Consider the following 16513-nt stretch of genomic DNA (forward strand, 5'->3'; position numbering starts at 1 on the left):
GTGGATGGGTGGGCATCTCCTGAGGCACCCTAGGACAACAGAGATCAGCATGATTTACAGAAAGTCCTTTTTCAGGGAGGGGAGGTGGGGTGGAGAGAGGGAGCAGTCTACCCTGGGGCGCTGGAGGTTTTAGCCAAACACTATCAACCTATGTGTGACATCAAATTAAAGCTTGATAGGAACCAACTACAAAAATGTTCTACATTTTTCAAGCAACATCTTTACTGCTAGTTAGCCATCTTTATGGCTGGTTGGTACTTTTCATATGTAGCATATCTAAATGTATTGGGCAATTAACCAGTTAATTGCATGATAAATGTAATGTGTCATGGGCCTTGGAAAATCAGCACTAGCCCAGTATAACATAACTTTCCCTGGGATTTTAATTCAAGCAAAGAGGGCCTTGAGGATTTTATTTTTAAGGATCAGTTTCCAGTGCTGTCATTCTAGAGAAAGATGTTTTATCCTAAAAGAGAGAGACCCCTTGAAAAGGGTAATGCCACAGGGTCACTGGCAGAAGGGCATAGACATACTGATACTCTGATCAACACAGCCCAATTGCATGTGGCTGGATTCTGCCCCTCACTTCAGTTTGGTCAGTCCTGCTGGGCATGTCTACAGAGTGCTGGACAGCAAGAGGCAGCAGCACCTTGAAAACACTCCCTGTTCATTGGCTTCCACTCTGCACGTGCAGTACTTAGGGCAACACTAGGCAAGCTTTGGATCTACATAAAAAAGGAGCAATGTGACATTTCAGTGAGGGGAGTAGAGGATAGTTAGTGGGCATGTTTTCATGGCAGTGCTTCCTAACACGATGTAGATGTACCCCTTTAGCTCAGTTCTTTGGGAACACAAAGATATTGCAACAGCTATGAAATGAAATGCAGAAAATGGTCCATAATTTTAAAATATCCCCATTTTACCTCTTAGACTTGCATTTGACAGCCATGCGTGGATCTCTGCAAGGGAGTCTGTCTGTAAAATGTTACAGAGTTTTTCCAAAATCTGGAAGATGTATAGTACAATTGTGATTAAGAAAGGGGTTCAAGTAGCTCGTCAGGTTTATAGCTCTGTTTACATTTTTGCATGTTTCATGAGTCCCAGCTTTGTGATAATTTGAGCATAATGTATAACAATTGTGCAAATGACCCAAAATAAAAATGAAAAATCTTTTACTTAGCCTGGATTGACATCTCACCATGCCACATACATAGCACTGCAGCAGATGCAGGGAGCTGGAGCTTGGGTAAGAACATGTGTGTTGCGTTGTAAGGAGGGAGGGGACTAAAGGAACCAGCAGTGCCTGATATTGCCCCACCCTTGGGAAGCACCATAGTATATTGAAGCATAAACTAGTCTATAGCACTGGATTATACTCTAGCCTTTCTGCTCTTCTCCCTCACTAGTACTTGCCCCTGTGAGGCTGGAAAAGGTTTCCAGGTTCTCCCACAATAACCCTTGAAAAAAATTAAACAAGCCTGGTAGATACAACTTGCAAGCACTAAAAGCCTACCAGCACCCAATCCAGGACAATGAACATGTGTAACAGCGAAGCAATCTGCTTATAGCTTGTATCTTACTTTTATTTCCTGATCCAGGTAACCTGGGACATGGGGAGCACAGGAATTGATTCCTGGCCTGTAATACATGGAGTGGATTGGAGAAGAAGGATGGTTCAGAGAAGAGAGATGGACATCATGGCCAGTCGCAGATGGAGGACGGGTTTCAAGTTGTTTTTTCCAAGTATCTTCCTAAGTAGAAGGTAATGTATAAAAGAATGTGTCAAGCTCCAGTTAGAGGTGCCTGGAAAAAGTGTCTGGCCTTCCTCCCTCAGAAGCCAATGGGAGTTTTGCCGTTATCTTTACTAAGAGCAGGAACCATCCCAACAATTCAAATCATAGGAAAGTAGGGCTGGAAGAAACCTCAGGAGGTCATCTAACGCAACCCTCTGCTCAAGGCAGGATGTCCAGGAGTTAAACATCCCCAGCAAGTGTTCCTCTAATCTGATCTAAATAATGACCAGAGATATTCTACAACCTTTATGTAGCCAGCTCCTGTGCTTAACCACCTTCATAGTAAGAAAGTTCCTCTTAATATACAACCTATATTTCCTCTGCTTCAATTTTAAACCATTACTTCTTTTGCTTTCTCTTACAGGCACACAGAATAGTCTGTCATCATCCTCTTTGTAACCACCTCTTCAGTATTCAAAGACTTTTCAAATCTCCACTCGGTCTTCTCTGCTAATAATTTTTAGAGGTTCCATGGGATAGAGCAGTAAATGGTGGAAAATGCACACATAACAACTAAGCACACTTAATATGCTCTACAGTTGACCTGGGCCCTTCAGGTTCAGTCTCCTCTACCTCTCTGCTTGGCTGAGAGGGTGAGAGGAGAGGTAGAAGGGATTGGGGCCACTGTGTCAGACTCCCAGTGGTAGAAGCAGGCCTGGGGCTGGGACACTTGTGCCCCTCCTCCCCAGCCCCTTACCACTCCACTTGGTTCTCCTCTCCTCTCCCCTCAACCTTACATCCCTGTGACGGGACAGGGAACAGGGAATGAATAGCTAAGGTGCAGGTCATTGTAGCTTGCTGTAGCACCACCTGCTTGGCACTAGAGGAGGCTGCAGCATTTTGAAATGTTCTAGCCAGGAACGTGTGTCCCCTGGCTGAAACATTTCCTCTATGCAACATGTCCAAATGTTTGTAAATATGTCCGTTGTTACTTCTGTCCAAACCTAAGTGACCCTTGTTCCCATTTCTGTTGAAGAAATGCAAATGATGCTGCACTTGACAGATTTTTGCATTTGTAAGTGTGTTATGGGACTTGGAAGAAAGACACAGTAGTGCAAAGTGTAATGCATTGAATGATTAACTAGAACAGGTTACTGGCTTTGGCTATAAAGTTAAATCTGACCTTGTGTTCAGTACAGCACACAAACCAATTCCTAATGTCTTGCAAATATTAACATGGAGATACAGAATAGTCAAATGAAGTTGTAGAATACTGTGTTTTAGAAATAAACCCCAGATCCTTTCAGTGCTCTGTCTTACTTATTCAGTGATTGCCCCCCTCATTTTGTGTCCTTATTGCACTTCCTCATTTCAGAGGAATGTGCTGCACAGATGATCTCCCGGGTGGACTTGGAGCTGCAAGCTGTTTTTCAGTATCTAGTTGAGAGCAAAGAGCTGATATAATGAACTACAATCTTCTTTTACCTTTGTAATTGAAGAATCGGTCCAATTTCTCGTCCTTTTGGAGAGTTCTGCAAGTTCTTCTCTCCTATGGTCTGGAAATGGAGAGAGATTTTTCAGTTTGAAATCAAAGGAAATACAATACAATTGAAATTATGCATGAGATGTCTGTCTCAATTTCAAAAACAGCAGTCCTACTTAGTGACTGAAGAAAAAAATACTAATTTCTGAAACAATGTAACGTTTATTACATTTTTTAGCTCTTTGTACCAATTTACTGCAGGTGAATAAGGTTGCCTGCAATCTGTAATAAACTTATGTTTATTCTGTGGTATGTCTCTCAAAATGCCTTATGGAGTTTGTATAAGATTCTGAGCCATGTAACATAGATCAATAGGTTATTTATTGCTCCATATAAAGGCTGTTGCAGAATACTGCTAATAATTGCAGAGAAGCTTGGCATGAAAACATAGTGCTCTATTTTAATATTATTTAATGGGATTTCACTGCCCCATAGTCCCAAACATGAATTGCTGTGAGGTCAATCCGTCTGAGATCTGGTTCCAAACTTCACAACTTGAGTTCCTTTGTTCTTTGTCATAAAAAGTGGCAAATTGTTTCAGCTACTCACATGAACCAGGCCATGAAGGACTTTTTCCTTTGGATGGATAAGCCTGAAAGCTTGGCATAGCCTGGTTGGCAGATGTAGCACCCATGGCCATTCCAGTTAGCACAAGTTTGTCATGTTCTTGCTGTGGTATTATGATTTTGCTGGTAATCTGTTGCCTTGAAAAATTCCCTGCATCTTTCACGACACAGACAGGTGCATTGTTTAACCCTGAGTGAGAGAAGAACACCAGTCCAGTTTTTACCGCATGAATGAATGTCCAAAGTGTTTTTGCAGGCCATCGTGGGAGATGGTTTCTGTTAAGTGAGTGGGCTGATGAATTGTTACAGCTGTACAGTAATTATTTCAACTACCTACTTTTGTTAACATTTTTGTTGCTGCTGCAGCCTTGATTAAAAGTATGATTTTGTTTTATCAAAATAGGAAAATTATGCAGCCTGCAGGGCACCAGTTCAACAGCCATAATCTGAAGGGATCACACAGTTTCTGTTCCCTCACAGGCGGGAGAGAGACAGTTGCAACACAGATAATTTTGAAAGCCATTAAGGCTGAGTGGGTTTAACAACCAAGATAGCAGAGCAAACATTATGTGGGCATTCTCCTAGCTGGATTTGCTGGCTGCTCCAGTGGACTGAGGTGATAGAGAGAGTGGTGGGGAGGGAAAGTAGTCTGAAGCAGAAGAAAGACTTTACATCTTGGCCTTATTGCTCAAGAGTGTCTTTGTTATATTTTGAATTCCTATATTATAGCAACTGCTTATCAATATGAAGTAGGAGGTTTTAAAAACAGTTTTCTGAGAAGTTAAATAAGCACAGAACATGCTATGTATCCTAGAACTATTTTGACTTTCTAAGAATACATGTATTCATGTTTTGTCTTGTAAATCAAGAGAGATGTCTACCAAACGTGGCTTCTAGCAAAGCACAGCTTTTGACGAAATTAGGCATATATGTAGATTTGTTTGAAAAATCCTTCTTTTTATAGGGAGCTGGCATGTGTGGATTGGGTGTAAATGGGAAGGGAGTACTTCACAGTAGCATTCTTTAACACAAACTGACCTGTGCAGGTCTCTGCTGTCTCAGCACCCAATGTTAAGGAAAAAATATCATTTCTTTCCTCAGGTAACACACTTAAAGTTTAGTTTGCATACTGGAGACCCTAGGCAGTGACAAATTACCGGGGAGGTACTTGGCTTTAGGACTTACTACTGGAAAGTAGTACCTCCTAGGCAATCAGGTCTAGTCCCCAGCTATTGGAAGCAATCAATAAATTTACTGGGTTTCATTTTAAAATCAGTTACACTATTTGTTCTCACTACTCCTATTGGACTGCTCCATTTTCAAGAGAAAGCTCCCAGGGTTATGTGATTATCTGCAACCTCTCTCTCTTTTCTGGTCTTTCTGAGATCATCTGTTATGGGCCCTGGGCTGGTTGTTACCAATCTCAGTGGAATCTCTCAATTCGTCTGCATTTTTAACCTGATTCCTGGTCTAGTGTCTTTTGTACTCTAGCCACTTATCAACCTGCAGGTGTGATTAGGTTTTGAGTACCAAAATGTCTTCTTTTGGGAAACTCTTGAGACCTGCTAATCCAGGGGCGGGCAATTATTTCAGGCAGAGGGCCGCTTACTGAGTTTTGGCAAGCCATTGAGGGCCGCGTGACAGGCAGCCAGGGGCAGATAAATATTCATTTTCTAAATTTTTTAGGGGCCCCGCGGGCTGGATAGAATGGCCTGGTGGGCTGCATTTTGCCAACCCCTGTGCTAAACTAACCAAAAGCTGCCTTAAAACAAGACAGGTTACTTAGCAATTGGAACATGGAGCCAAGTAGAAAAGTGACACGACTGGCTAATTGCTTTTCTGGACCAAACTTTTAATATTTATCTTGTTTAATATTTTCCTTTATTAAGTAAAAAACACAGACGGATTAATCACTCTGAAAAGTATAGCTAATTAAGATTAGAGTACATTGGCTAATCAAAATGAAAATTGCACAGACTCTTGCCTTAGGCTTATAACTGCTTATCTGTCAGCTTTGATGTTTCACAATGGTGTATATGTGTGCCCTAAGATCGAGTAAGTCTGTGCAGATGGGTGGGTAGTCCTGCATAGCGTAACTCAAGGTGTGCAAACCAGGTGCTGTTTAAAAGGGGGCACTGGAATGGCAGCTCCCTGAGAAGTCATTGCTATGGCAGTAGCTGCAAGGTAGCAATAGCAAGTAGGGTTTTTAGAATCCCTGAGGCTGGCAAGAGTGATTTTTTTTCTCACCACTACCATCCCCCGCCTCTCCACTCTCCAAAGTTTCTGGCAGGTTTTGCTCAAACTACAAAACTCGTCGGTTATACGTCTGTCAGTCTCCACTTACAAAACCAGGCTTTGCGTCTGTTCCCTTCTTTACTTTCTGAAACAGACACAGGGTCACTGGCTGGAATTTAGATTTATCTCATCTTTTTTTCATCCCTGGTTAAAAAGGGCATGCAAGCTTGTATGCTCCATAACCACTCCTTCAAGTCCTCTAGGCATGTGCACTACCTTAATTGTTTAACTAATCATTTACAGACAGATTTCTGTTCCCTTAGTGATTCGCTATATATGCCTTTGGGCAATAGGCATCTGGCAACATGCAAAATATTTCTTCTCTTTCCTCCTTCTTTCCCAAAGTCACAGTTAGCACAGAAACTGCATAAAGGTTTGGAAGTTAGTAAGGAATTCTAAGTTGGATACCCATTGGATCCAACAGATCTGTTGGATACCTATCTACAGCTGTCACAGCTACTCCCTTGGTCCTATATCAAGCCACCACCATATTTCAGGAGGAAGGAGATTGAATAGCGATTACCTTAGGATCTTAGTAAATGGGCAAAAGTGTGACCCAAATCTCAGATTCAATTGCTTCTGAATTTTTAAGGAAGTTTGTATCTGGACACTGTTTGGGCAGGCATAGCAGTACTCCTCCTTAATCTGCCGAGTCACATCTAACATTTTCTTCCCTAGAACCTATGTGACCTCCTTTCTCTCTAGCTGTTGATAGAAAGAACAAAAGCAAAAGAATGGTAATAAAAAGTCAGGTCTTGTCTGGGGGTGCTGTGCACTTTCACTCAGCTGGCCTTAAAACCTATATCAGGGGTGGGCATAATGTGGCCTGCGGGCCAGATGCGGCCCACCAGGCCATTCTATCCAGCCTGCAGAGCTCCTAAAAAGTTTAGAAAATTAATATTTATCTGCCCCTGGCTGCCTGTCATGCGGCCCTCAATGGCTTGCCAGAAAGCAGCCCTCCACCCGAAATAATTGCCTGCCCCTGACCTATATGGACACATGCAGCTGCTGCTACTGCTGGAGAAGGAGCAAGCATGTTATGTAAGTGTGGGCAGGTTTTCATGCCAGCCAGTTGTGTAAGGAAACTTCAGTGTGTAGAGCAAATGTATACAAAGTACTAAGCGAATGTGAGAGTCCTTCACAAGTATGATCTTGTTCCTCAGTTAGCCAGTAATACCCAAGTTTTGCTGGGGACAGGCACAGCTGCTATTACTGTTGCTTGTTTATTCTTTATTTGAATTGTTAGCATACCAATGGCTTTAAAAATGAGGAGGTTTGGAATGTTTACTATTTCAGAAAGGATGATAATGAATAGTAAGGCAAAAAATCTTCTCTGTCATGCTGTTATATACACTTCCCTTTACAGAACACAGGGGAGTCAGCTCTAGATTTACACCAATGTGAGTTCAGAATTTGGCCCCTCACTATGTGTAGTCACATACATTTTATAGGAAATGCCTCTATTCTTTTTCTGGATGGGCTTTAAGTTCAGTATTCAAACTGAGGATACTTTTTTTACTGCAGTGTTAGCCTGGGTGGTAGGCACCCATGAGTACCCCCACTGCACAACACTTCATTTATATTACTGTCCCCACATTTGCCCTGTAGCAGCCACAGTGCAGACATACCCCTACAGTAAGACGATTTTTCTTCCCAGCTAACCATGGAGAAATGTATCTACCCTTTAGTGGAAATCGTGAGATTTTAGCCTGTGACCTCACAGCAAATTGATCATGTTACATTCTATTAAAGTGGATCCTGGGCTTAAAGCACTGACCCAAGTTGGTATATAAGTACCGTACTTACTTGATTCTAAGATGAGGATTTCCCCCAAATTGGGGGAGTCCCTCATCTTAGAACTGAGTACAAAGTCAGGCAACTACTGTGGCTCAGGCTACAGCCCCTACCGGGGGTCAGGGCTGTAGCCGCAGTTGCTGTCTCTCCCTGTAACTCCCCCCTCCCCCTGCCCCGCCATCTCCCTGTAATCTTTCTCTCCATGCCCCCTCACACTGCCTCTCTTCTTCCCCTACTTCCCCTTGCTCCACACCAGCAGCCTTCATGCCTGCTGCAGCCCATGGTACCAAGCATGGCCCCAGCCTGGCCTCATAGAGCAGCACACAGCCTTACAGCTGCTGGGTGGAGGAAGAGGCTGAGCTGGAGCCATGCTCAGTGCCTCAGCCTAGAACAGGTATGGAGCTTGGTACAGAACAAAAGTAAGGGTGGGGATGTGGATAACCTTGAGAGGGTTCAGAGGAGGGCTACTCGTAAGGTTGAAGGCCTGCAGGTAAGACCCTATGAGGACAGACTGAGGGATCTGAATCTCTTCAGCCTCCGCAAAAGAAGGCTGAGAGGTGATCTTGTGGCTGCCTATGAACTCATCAGGGGGGGCAGCAGGAAATAGGGGACACTCTGTTTACCAGGGCACCCCTCGGGGTTACCAGGAATAATGGCCACAAACTGAAGGAGAACAGATTTAGATTGGATTTAAGGAAGAAATTCTTTGTGGTAAGGGTTACCAAAATATGGAATGGGCTTCCAAGGGAGGTGGTGCTTTCCCCTACCCTGGAGGTGTTCAAGAGGAGATTAGACAGGCATCTGGCTGGTGTTACTTAACCCCAGCGCTCTTTCCTGGCTGGAGCAGGTGGTCGGACTCAATGAACTACCAGGTCCCTTCCAACTCCAGAAATCGAATCTATGCTCTCACAGCATATCAGCAACTCTGGTTGAGAATCACTGGTCTAATCATAAGATTGCACTCTAGCTGGCTAGCACCCAGAATGGCTATGGCTTTCACTCCTGTACACTAGGAGAGAGGTATTCCTTCTACTGGCAGCCAGAACACATGGTAGGACACTCTGCCTAACCATCTACAATGTTGCACTTTCAAAACAAAACTGTTTCTTTCCATTATCAAGATTGTTCTGTATGCAATACCTATATCAAATCTAAAGCTTATTTGTTCATTAATAGGAGACAGGCACTTAATTCTCCTTGTGCCTTTGAAAAATTCCTCCCCTTGACCTTTACATATTTTAACTAATTGTAAGTTACCTCTGCCAGTGTAGGAGAGTGCGATTTCTGGCTTAGTAGTTTAGTCCAGCAAACTGTTAACTGATGACAGAATCTCATTCTGATCAATTCTAGCTTTCTAGAATATGCTATGTTGCTTGCTTGCTTGCTTGTTTGTTTTTAAAAAAAGACTTTCCTTAATGAGCTGCAATCATCATGCTGAAAGGGAAGCTGCTCAGAAAAGGGAAATGAGGCATTATTTTTCTTAATTTTAATTTCTAGTTTTAATCAAAACTTTAATTGGAATGTTCTGGCCCTTGCATCTGAACTACTGATTTTAGTGATTTTAGAGGAGTAAGAACTTTAGTGAGTTCATTCCTTTTTTTTTTTTTGAACTGACTGAAATTCAAAGGAGAGGGAGTAATAAGCATATGAATCATTATTAACAAATATTTTTAACTGTATACTCAAATTCTAACTCCAGCTCTGCAAAACCCCAGCTGGTGACTTCTTCAGATCAACTTTTCCTTTCACAGTGGCAATGGGGGTAAAAGGGAGAAGAGTAAGAACTGTTAACTGCAGGGGAAAATAGCATTTTTCCATTTTCCAACTGTCACAAAAGGAATAATTTACATAAATAATTCTAGATACAATTTTTGTAAATAACTATTTCTATTGTCAACTTTCCAAAGCAGATTTAAACTACAGTAAAAGTTCTGTTATCCGGCATCCGCCGGGAATGGGGACGCCGGATAACAAAATATGCTGGTTAATTGAGCAGTCCTGGCTGCCACTTATTCCGCCGCGTCCCTCCCGCCCCTCCCGTGGCATCGCTGTCCCTCCCATGGGCCCTGCGGGCCCCACAGGACAGGGAGGCAGGCCCCGCACAGCCCCACGCAGCCTGTTACGCCCCCAGGCCATGGGGGCTCAGCAGCGCAGGCTGCTCTGCCCCAGGCCCTGGGGGCTCAGAGAAACCAGAAGTGCCGAGTTGGGCACTTCCAGTTTCACTTTTCCTTACAAGCCAGCATGCCAGCTAACAGAGCATGCCAGCTGGTTTCCAGAGAGTTTACTGTACTCCTATTACAACAGTAATACAGCAGTAGTGTTTTGGTACAGTAGTACTACTATAGTGAGAGCTGTAGCAATAATAGTAGCCTTAAACAAAACTTGGCCTGTTATATAGAAGTGACAAGTATTCCCTGTTTTGACTTCTCTGAAGAAATCAGACTTGTTTCTCACAAAAGCTGTATTTGCTAATAGTGGTAACGTCACTAAATTTGTGGTTGCCACTTCATATTTGGATACACCAGAAGCTGTCTGACATGGGCTTAATGAAAAAAAAAGTAAACCCTGTCTCTCAAACTTCCTGATGCCCAAACACTGTCAAGAGCACAGAAGGTGATACAGTGAAGGGGGAGGGCTGGGAACAGAAGGGGTGAGAGGAGATCATTTTGGTTTGAGACCGAATGATCAGGGACTTGAAGCCGTTGTCATACCAGGAAAGACAAAGGGATAGGAATCTCCTGTTTGGAAAGGAGACGGCTGAGGGGAGGTGTGAACAGGGAACAGTTGTTCACCAAGTCCCAGAATACTAGAATTAGGGGCCACCTGCTGAAATTAGTAGGTAACAGATTTAAAACTAACAAGAGAAAGTAATTTTTTATATAACAAATAGTTAACTTGTGAAATTCATTGCCACAGGAGGTAGAGGACAGAAATAGCATAGCCATGTTCAAAAAGTGACAGGATGAATTAATGGATTATAGCTTTATTAATGGCTGTTGAACAGAATGGTGGGACATGTTTCCTCTGGCATCTCTAACCCAATACATAGTGGATTCTGGGAGAGTATTCAATAGGGGATCAGGCACTCTAGAGATATTTAGTTCAGTGCTCTCCCTACGTAGCATCCATTTCTGCCACTGTCAAGGACAGGATTCTGGGCTAGATGGACCATTGGTCTGACCCAGTATGCCACTTCTTCTGTTCTTCTGTTCTGAAGATTTATATAAATGATTCCCAGTTACTTATCCTGATGAATTGGCTTCTATTGTATTTTATAGAAGAACTCAAGGCTGTTGACCTTTTGATGTAAGAATAGAGAGAAGTAGCTAGCCACTTTAGTCTGAAGACAGTAAAAAAAACAGGTAGGGAAGATATGCACTAGGCCTGTGCGAAGTGGCTAGTATTTGTTTCAGATTCAGACTTGGCCAATTTGGGGGATAGTGATTCGATTCGGTAATTCGAATCACTGTCCCAATTCAACATGGCCAAATCTGATTCGGAGATTCAGCTGCTGCTGAATCTCTGAATCAGCCAGGCCAGGCCCATCTCCTGCCCGCTCTCCCAGCCTGGCAATGGCTGCCCCACCCACCTCAGCTCCTAGCTCTTTGGGACCCCCCCGCCCAGGCTCACCATGTGCTGCTGGGCAGGGGGTGATCTCCACTGCACCACGCTGCGTGGGAGGCTCTGCATGAGCCCCTCGACCCCTACTCACTCCCCCAGCACCCCCACAAGTGCCCCCAACTGGGCCAGCTCCGGCCCTTTAAGAAAGAAAAAAAACCCAACCCCCACCCAGACTCACTGCTCCTGCCGGCAGGGGGCAATCCCTGCTGCTCCCCACTGCCCCACACCATGTGGAGGGCTCTGCACGAGCCTCCAAAGCCCTCTGCAGGAGCAGTGAATCCCAGGGCTTTTCTCCTTTTTATTTTCTCTTAAAGGGTCAGAGCTGGCCTAGGTGGGGCACCCATGGGGGGCAAGGGGGGATCGGGGGGCTCGTGGCAGAGCCCCCCCATGCAGCATGGGGCAGTGGAGATCACCCCCTGCCTGGCAGCATCCAGTGGGCACCGGGGCTTTTCTTTAAAGGGCCAGGAGCCGAGTACTTACCAGCTCAGAGTTGGCTGCAGCTCCCTGCTGCAGCCACCGGGGACTGCCTGAACCATCTAAGCTCTCCAGATCTTTTCCAAAGATTCAGAGAGCTTTGAATTGATTCAGACTTTTAAATTGGTCCCCTGATTTGATTCGGATTCAGAGATTTGGCCACTGAATCAGGCCGAATCTCCTCCAAATCGAATCAGCACCCGAAGCTTCGCACAGCCCTAATATGCACCTTTATAGACAAATTAATTGAGATGTGATATATATATCTATAGATATATAGATATATATATATGTATATATAATAGTTAAGTTGATATATAGTTAAGAATTGATTATATATATATAGTTAAGAATAACTATATATAGAAAATTATATAACCAGTATTAATTATCAGATTGAAATTGTTTTAATGACATCAAAACACATAGTGGAGTGCAACATGATTGTCCATAGCATATGCTAAATTCTGCACCATGAACTTGAAGTGAAATGTGTTTTAATAGCAGTTTTCAAATGTTTCAATGAATTTTACTTTCCTAGGGATAAGACCTTCAGTTTTCATCAGTTAAATTATATGCAGCAGTTATTTAAGTGACCAGTAAATGCAAAGCTAATTATCCAGTGGTGTCTCCCAGTATGAACCTGTTTTGTTTACCCTTCATCCTAGTTCACAGGCATGGTTTCTTGTCAGACTGGAGATGAACTTGGGAAATTTCTCTCATGTGAATATTGTGTCGTTAGTTTTATAAAAAAAGATTTTGAAATAAAATATATTTCAGGAGAATCAGGAGAATGGGTAGACTGGCTATATAGTTCTGGGAGTATGTTTTACCTTGAATATGGCAGACTGTCCGGGGATGTGGACTATGCCTGGAGAGAAAGTAAGTCCCACTTGTTCTTGTAAAAGGTGATTCATTCACATTTTTCTGTACTATTAGTCTGTGGTTGAACTTAGGTTCAGGTTGTGGCTTGAAATTGATATTCATTAGGTATCTTTTCTATTCTTCCCCAAGAGTTATTGGGGAAGGCTGATCCTGAATTTACTTCATCAGCAGAGGCAGCATGCTAAAAGTGTAGAATAACAGTTATCACATACATGAAGGCAGCAGAACACTTAAGATATTATTCATTTTTCTCATGACTGCTTTACAGATTTTTTATCTTAGCATTTGCTCTGAGGCAGAGTGTAAATGAGAGGCTGCATTAGACTCGTCTTCCAAGGGGAATACCACACAGTTGGCAGAGACAGTGGCATATTTTGAAAGGAAGAAATTATATACATGAGGGACTGGATTTGTTGCTGAATTGTATTAGAGGTAGAAGACAGGTGTCCACGTGTGAAGCAGTGGAGGGAATTTCTGCTGCATTCTTTACTTTGAGTTTCATTACCTCATGCAGTTGGCACTGTATTTATTATAGACTTGGTATCCCTTATTGCTTAAATTCAGATGGGTTGATAAAGAGATTGGCAATCTTTCCTATTGTTGTCTAGCTCTCTTGAACTATCTTTCTGACATCTGGTTGAGAACTTCAGGGCTATGAACTCTAAGAAAGGTTTGAAAAAAGACTCTTTCAAAAAAATGTAAATGGCAACTGAGATTCTGGAAAATTAATTAGGGGTTTAGAAGGGTAGTAAGCTGTGTGGCTGTGTGCCTGCCACTTCTTGGATTGGTTTAAAATGGGGAAAACTGCCATAACACACACCATGTAATTGGTAAATGGCCATATTTTTAATGTAAGAGGCAAGGATTTCTTAAGGAGATATATTTTTATTGGACCAGCTGTGCAGTTGGTCCAATAAAAGATATCACCCCAATACATTTTTGCCTCTTGCGTAACTTCTGCACCATCGTAGCTGCAACATCACTATTACATTACCAATATTTTTAATGACACTCACTGTTTGCTTTTTTGGTTACTGTAACCTTTTGAAGAAACAGGCTAAATACATGCAGCAACTTAAGACTTCAAGTGAAATTCTAATGTGAACGGCTATAAAGCTAACTCCAGCATCATTAAACATTTTTCTGCTTACCTTGTCAAGGCCTCTGACCAGTCAGGCCTGGCCAGGCCAAGCTCTGTAACTGGACCCGCTGCTGAGAACACCACTCAGTCCTTTTAAGCACATCTGCAGTCTTAAGCTGCAGGCACACCTTGACAATGGCCTCAGTCTTCTCTGGAAAGCCCCACATTCACTGCTTTCTCTGATTCACCTGGCTCCTGACTCAGCTTTGGCTTTCCCCAACTCTGCTCTTGGATCTTCCCTGGAACTCAGCACCTGGCTCTCTGAGTCTCCTAGCTTCTGACCTTGGCTTGGACCCCAGACTATGCCTCTTGGATCTCTCTCCCAGGTCTCTTGGGACCTTGTCCCATGTTCTCCACTCCACTGATCCTGACCCTGACCTGACACCCCAGTAATCTGTACCCCCACCTAGCTGACCTCCTGATTGCCCTTCAGGACCCATCCGCAAGACCGGTAACTATGTCCTGGCTGTACCCTTACAGCAAAGCTTGCCTCACAAAACCATGGTGGTACAGGAGGATGAATTTACCACCAAGGCAGATGTCTTGGGGCAAGTTGCTGACAGCCTTACAGGCATTACAAGTTCAGATCACAGACCTGCAAGCCTAATGCACTCTATTTCCTGGCCCACCAGTACAGCCAACCTACTTGACTCACTCCAAACCCCAGATTCCGCTACCTGCCAAGTTTGACGGGGATCCCTGCTACTTCCAGAGATTAATTAATCAATGTTGCCTCATGTTTCACCTCTCCCCTGAAACCTACCCATCTGATACAGCCAGGGTGGAACTGATTCTCAAGGTTTTGAGTGTTGACACCCTGGCCTAGGCTTCCCTAATTCTGGAATCCAGAGACCCCCATCTGGATAAGTTTCAAGATTTTATTCAGCCATGGATAAGATCTCTGGAGACCCACATTGGGTCCATACTGCAGAGCAGGCTCTCCAGACCCTTGATACACTGCCTGGACACCAAGATACGCCAGCAGATTTAGACAGCCAGTCGCTCACTCTGAGTGGAACAAGGCAGCTCAGTACTTCCACTTCCACTCCTGCCAAGGGCTCTGGGGCATGGGTGGAGCTTCCAGCAACCTTGGATGGTCTCATTGACCTTAGCTTCTGTATTGATGCTCATCTGTCTGAGCAGCAACAGGAGTATGAGGCTGCATCTTGGCCACCAGGTAGGCTAAGACTGGAAGAGCCAACATTTCCCCTGGTGGAAGCCATGCAGATTGACATGATGAGGAAGAGACTCCCCCTGGAAGAGAAGGCTTGCCATCATGCTCAGGACCTTTTCCTGTATTGTGGGGATCCTAGATTCATAGATGCTAGGGTCAGAAGGGACCTCAACAGATCATCAAGTCTGACCCCCTGCCTGGGCAGGGAAGATTGCTGGGGTCAGATGATCCCACCGAGATGCCTATCCAGCCTTCTCTTAAAGACCTCCAAGGTAGGGGAGAGCACCACTTCTCTTGGAAGCCCATTCCAAATTTTGACCACCTTCACTGTGAAGAATTTTTGCCTGATATCTAGCTTGTCTGCTCTCTGTCAGTTTGTGACCATTGTTCCTTGTTACCCCAAGAAGCACACTGGTGAACAGAGCACCTCCAATCCTTTGCTGTGTCCCCCTAATGAATTTGTAGGCGGCCACAAGATCACCTTTTAGCCTTCTCTTACAGAGGCTGAAGAGATCCAGGTCCCTCAGTTTCTCCTCATAGGGCTTGTCCTGTAATCCCCTAACCATACGAGTGGCCCTCCTCTGGACCCTCTTGAGTCTATCAACATCCTTCTTGAAGTACAGCGCCCAAAACTGGATGCAGTACTCCAACTGCTGTCTGACCAATGCCACATAGAGGGGAAGTTTCACCTTCATGGTTCTACTGATGCATGATAAAGTGCGGTTAGCTTTGCTGATGATTTCATCACACTGATGACTCATGTTCATCTTGGAGTCCACTATGACTCTGAGATCCCTTTCTGCTTCTGTGCTGCTGAGGGGGTCACTTCCCAGCCAGTAGGTGTGCTGGATATTTTTGCACCCTAGATGCAACACTCTGCATTTGTCCTTGTTGTACTGCATCCTATTGTGTACTTTTCTAACCTTTCTAGGTCTGCCTGCAATCGTTCCCTACCCTCCAGAGTGTGCACTTCACCCCAGACATCCTTAGTCATTTTTAAGACCCAAGCAGACGAAGCCTTGACCGGGATGATCTAGTTGGGGATGGTTCTACTTTGAGCAGGGGGCTGGATCTGATGACCTCCTGAGGTCCCTTCTTCCCCTATATTTCTATCATTCTATGATTAAATATGCCTGAGGGGCATCTGTGCTCCTGGCACAAAATCAATGGGGCAATCATAAGGGCGATGTGGGGGAAGGTAATGCACTTGTTGCTTTTCAAACACATCTGGCAGCTCTTGATATTGAGCAGGGAGTGATGGTTCAGGATCCCTTGGACAGGTATTTC

General features: G+C 44.0%; 1 protein-coding gene across 4 annotated transcripts in view; it reads right to left on the reverse strand.

Moving 5' to 3' along the window:
• The window catches only part of CUNH4orf17 (chromosome unknown C4orf17 homolog), a 34142-nt gene that overhangs the window by 14974 nt on the left and 2655 nt on the right, over positions 1 to 16513 (reverse strand). For 3 of the 4 annotated variants that reach the window (XM_006023681.3, XM_006023682.3, XM_014519987.2), the window contains 5 exons: positions 12860 to 13092; positions 3826 to 4032; positions 3219 to 3289; positions 1581 to 1751; positions 924 to 1005 (listed from right to left, as the gene is read on the reverse strand). In XM_006023681.3, the coding sequence (XP_006023743.1) occupies positions 924 to 1005; positions 1581 to 1751; positions 3219 to 3289; positions 3826 to 4032; positions 12860 to 13013 (685 nt within the window). In that variant the 5' untranslated portion in view covers positions 13014 to 13092. The remainder of the gene's footprint in view (positions 1 to 923; positions 1006 to 1580; positions 1752 to 3218; positions 3290 to 3825; positions 4033 to 12859; positions 13093 to 16513) is intronic. The other variant, XM_025204259.1, reaches the window with a different exon arrangement.

Source organism: Alligator sinensis, unplaced genomic scaffold (genome assembly GCF_000455745.1).
Source record: "Alligator sinensis unplaced genomic scaffold, ASM45574v1 scaffold353_1, whole genome shotgun sequence".
Lineage (NCBI taxonomy): Eukaryota > Metazoa > Chordata > Crocodylia > Alligatoridae > Alligator > Alligator sinensis.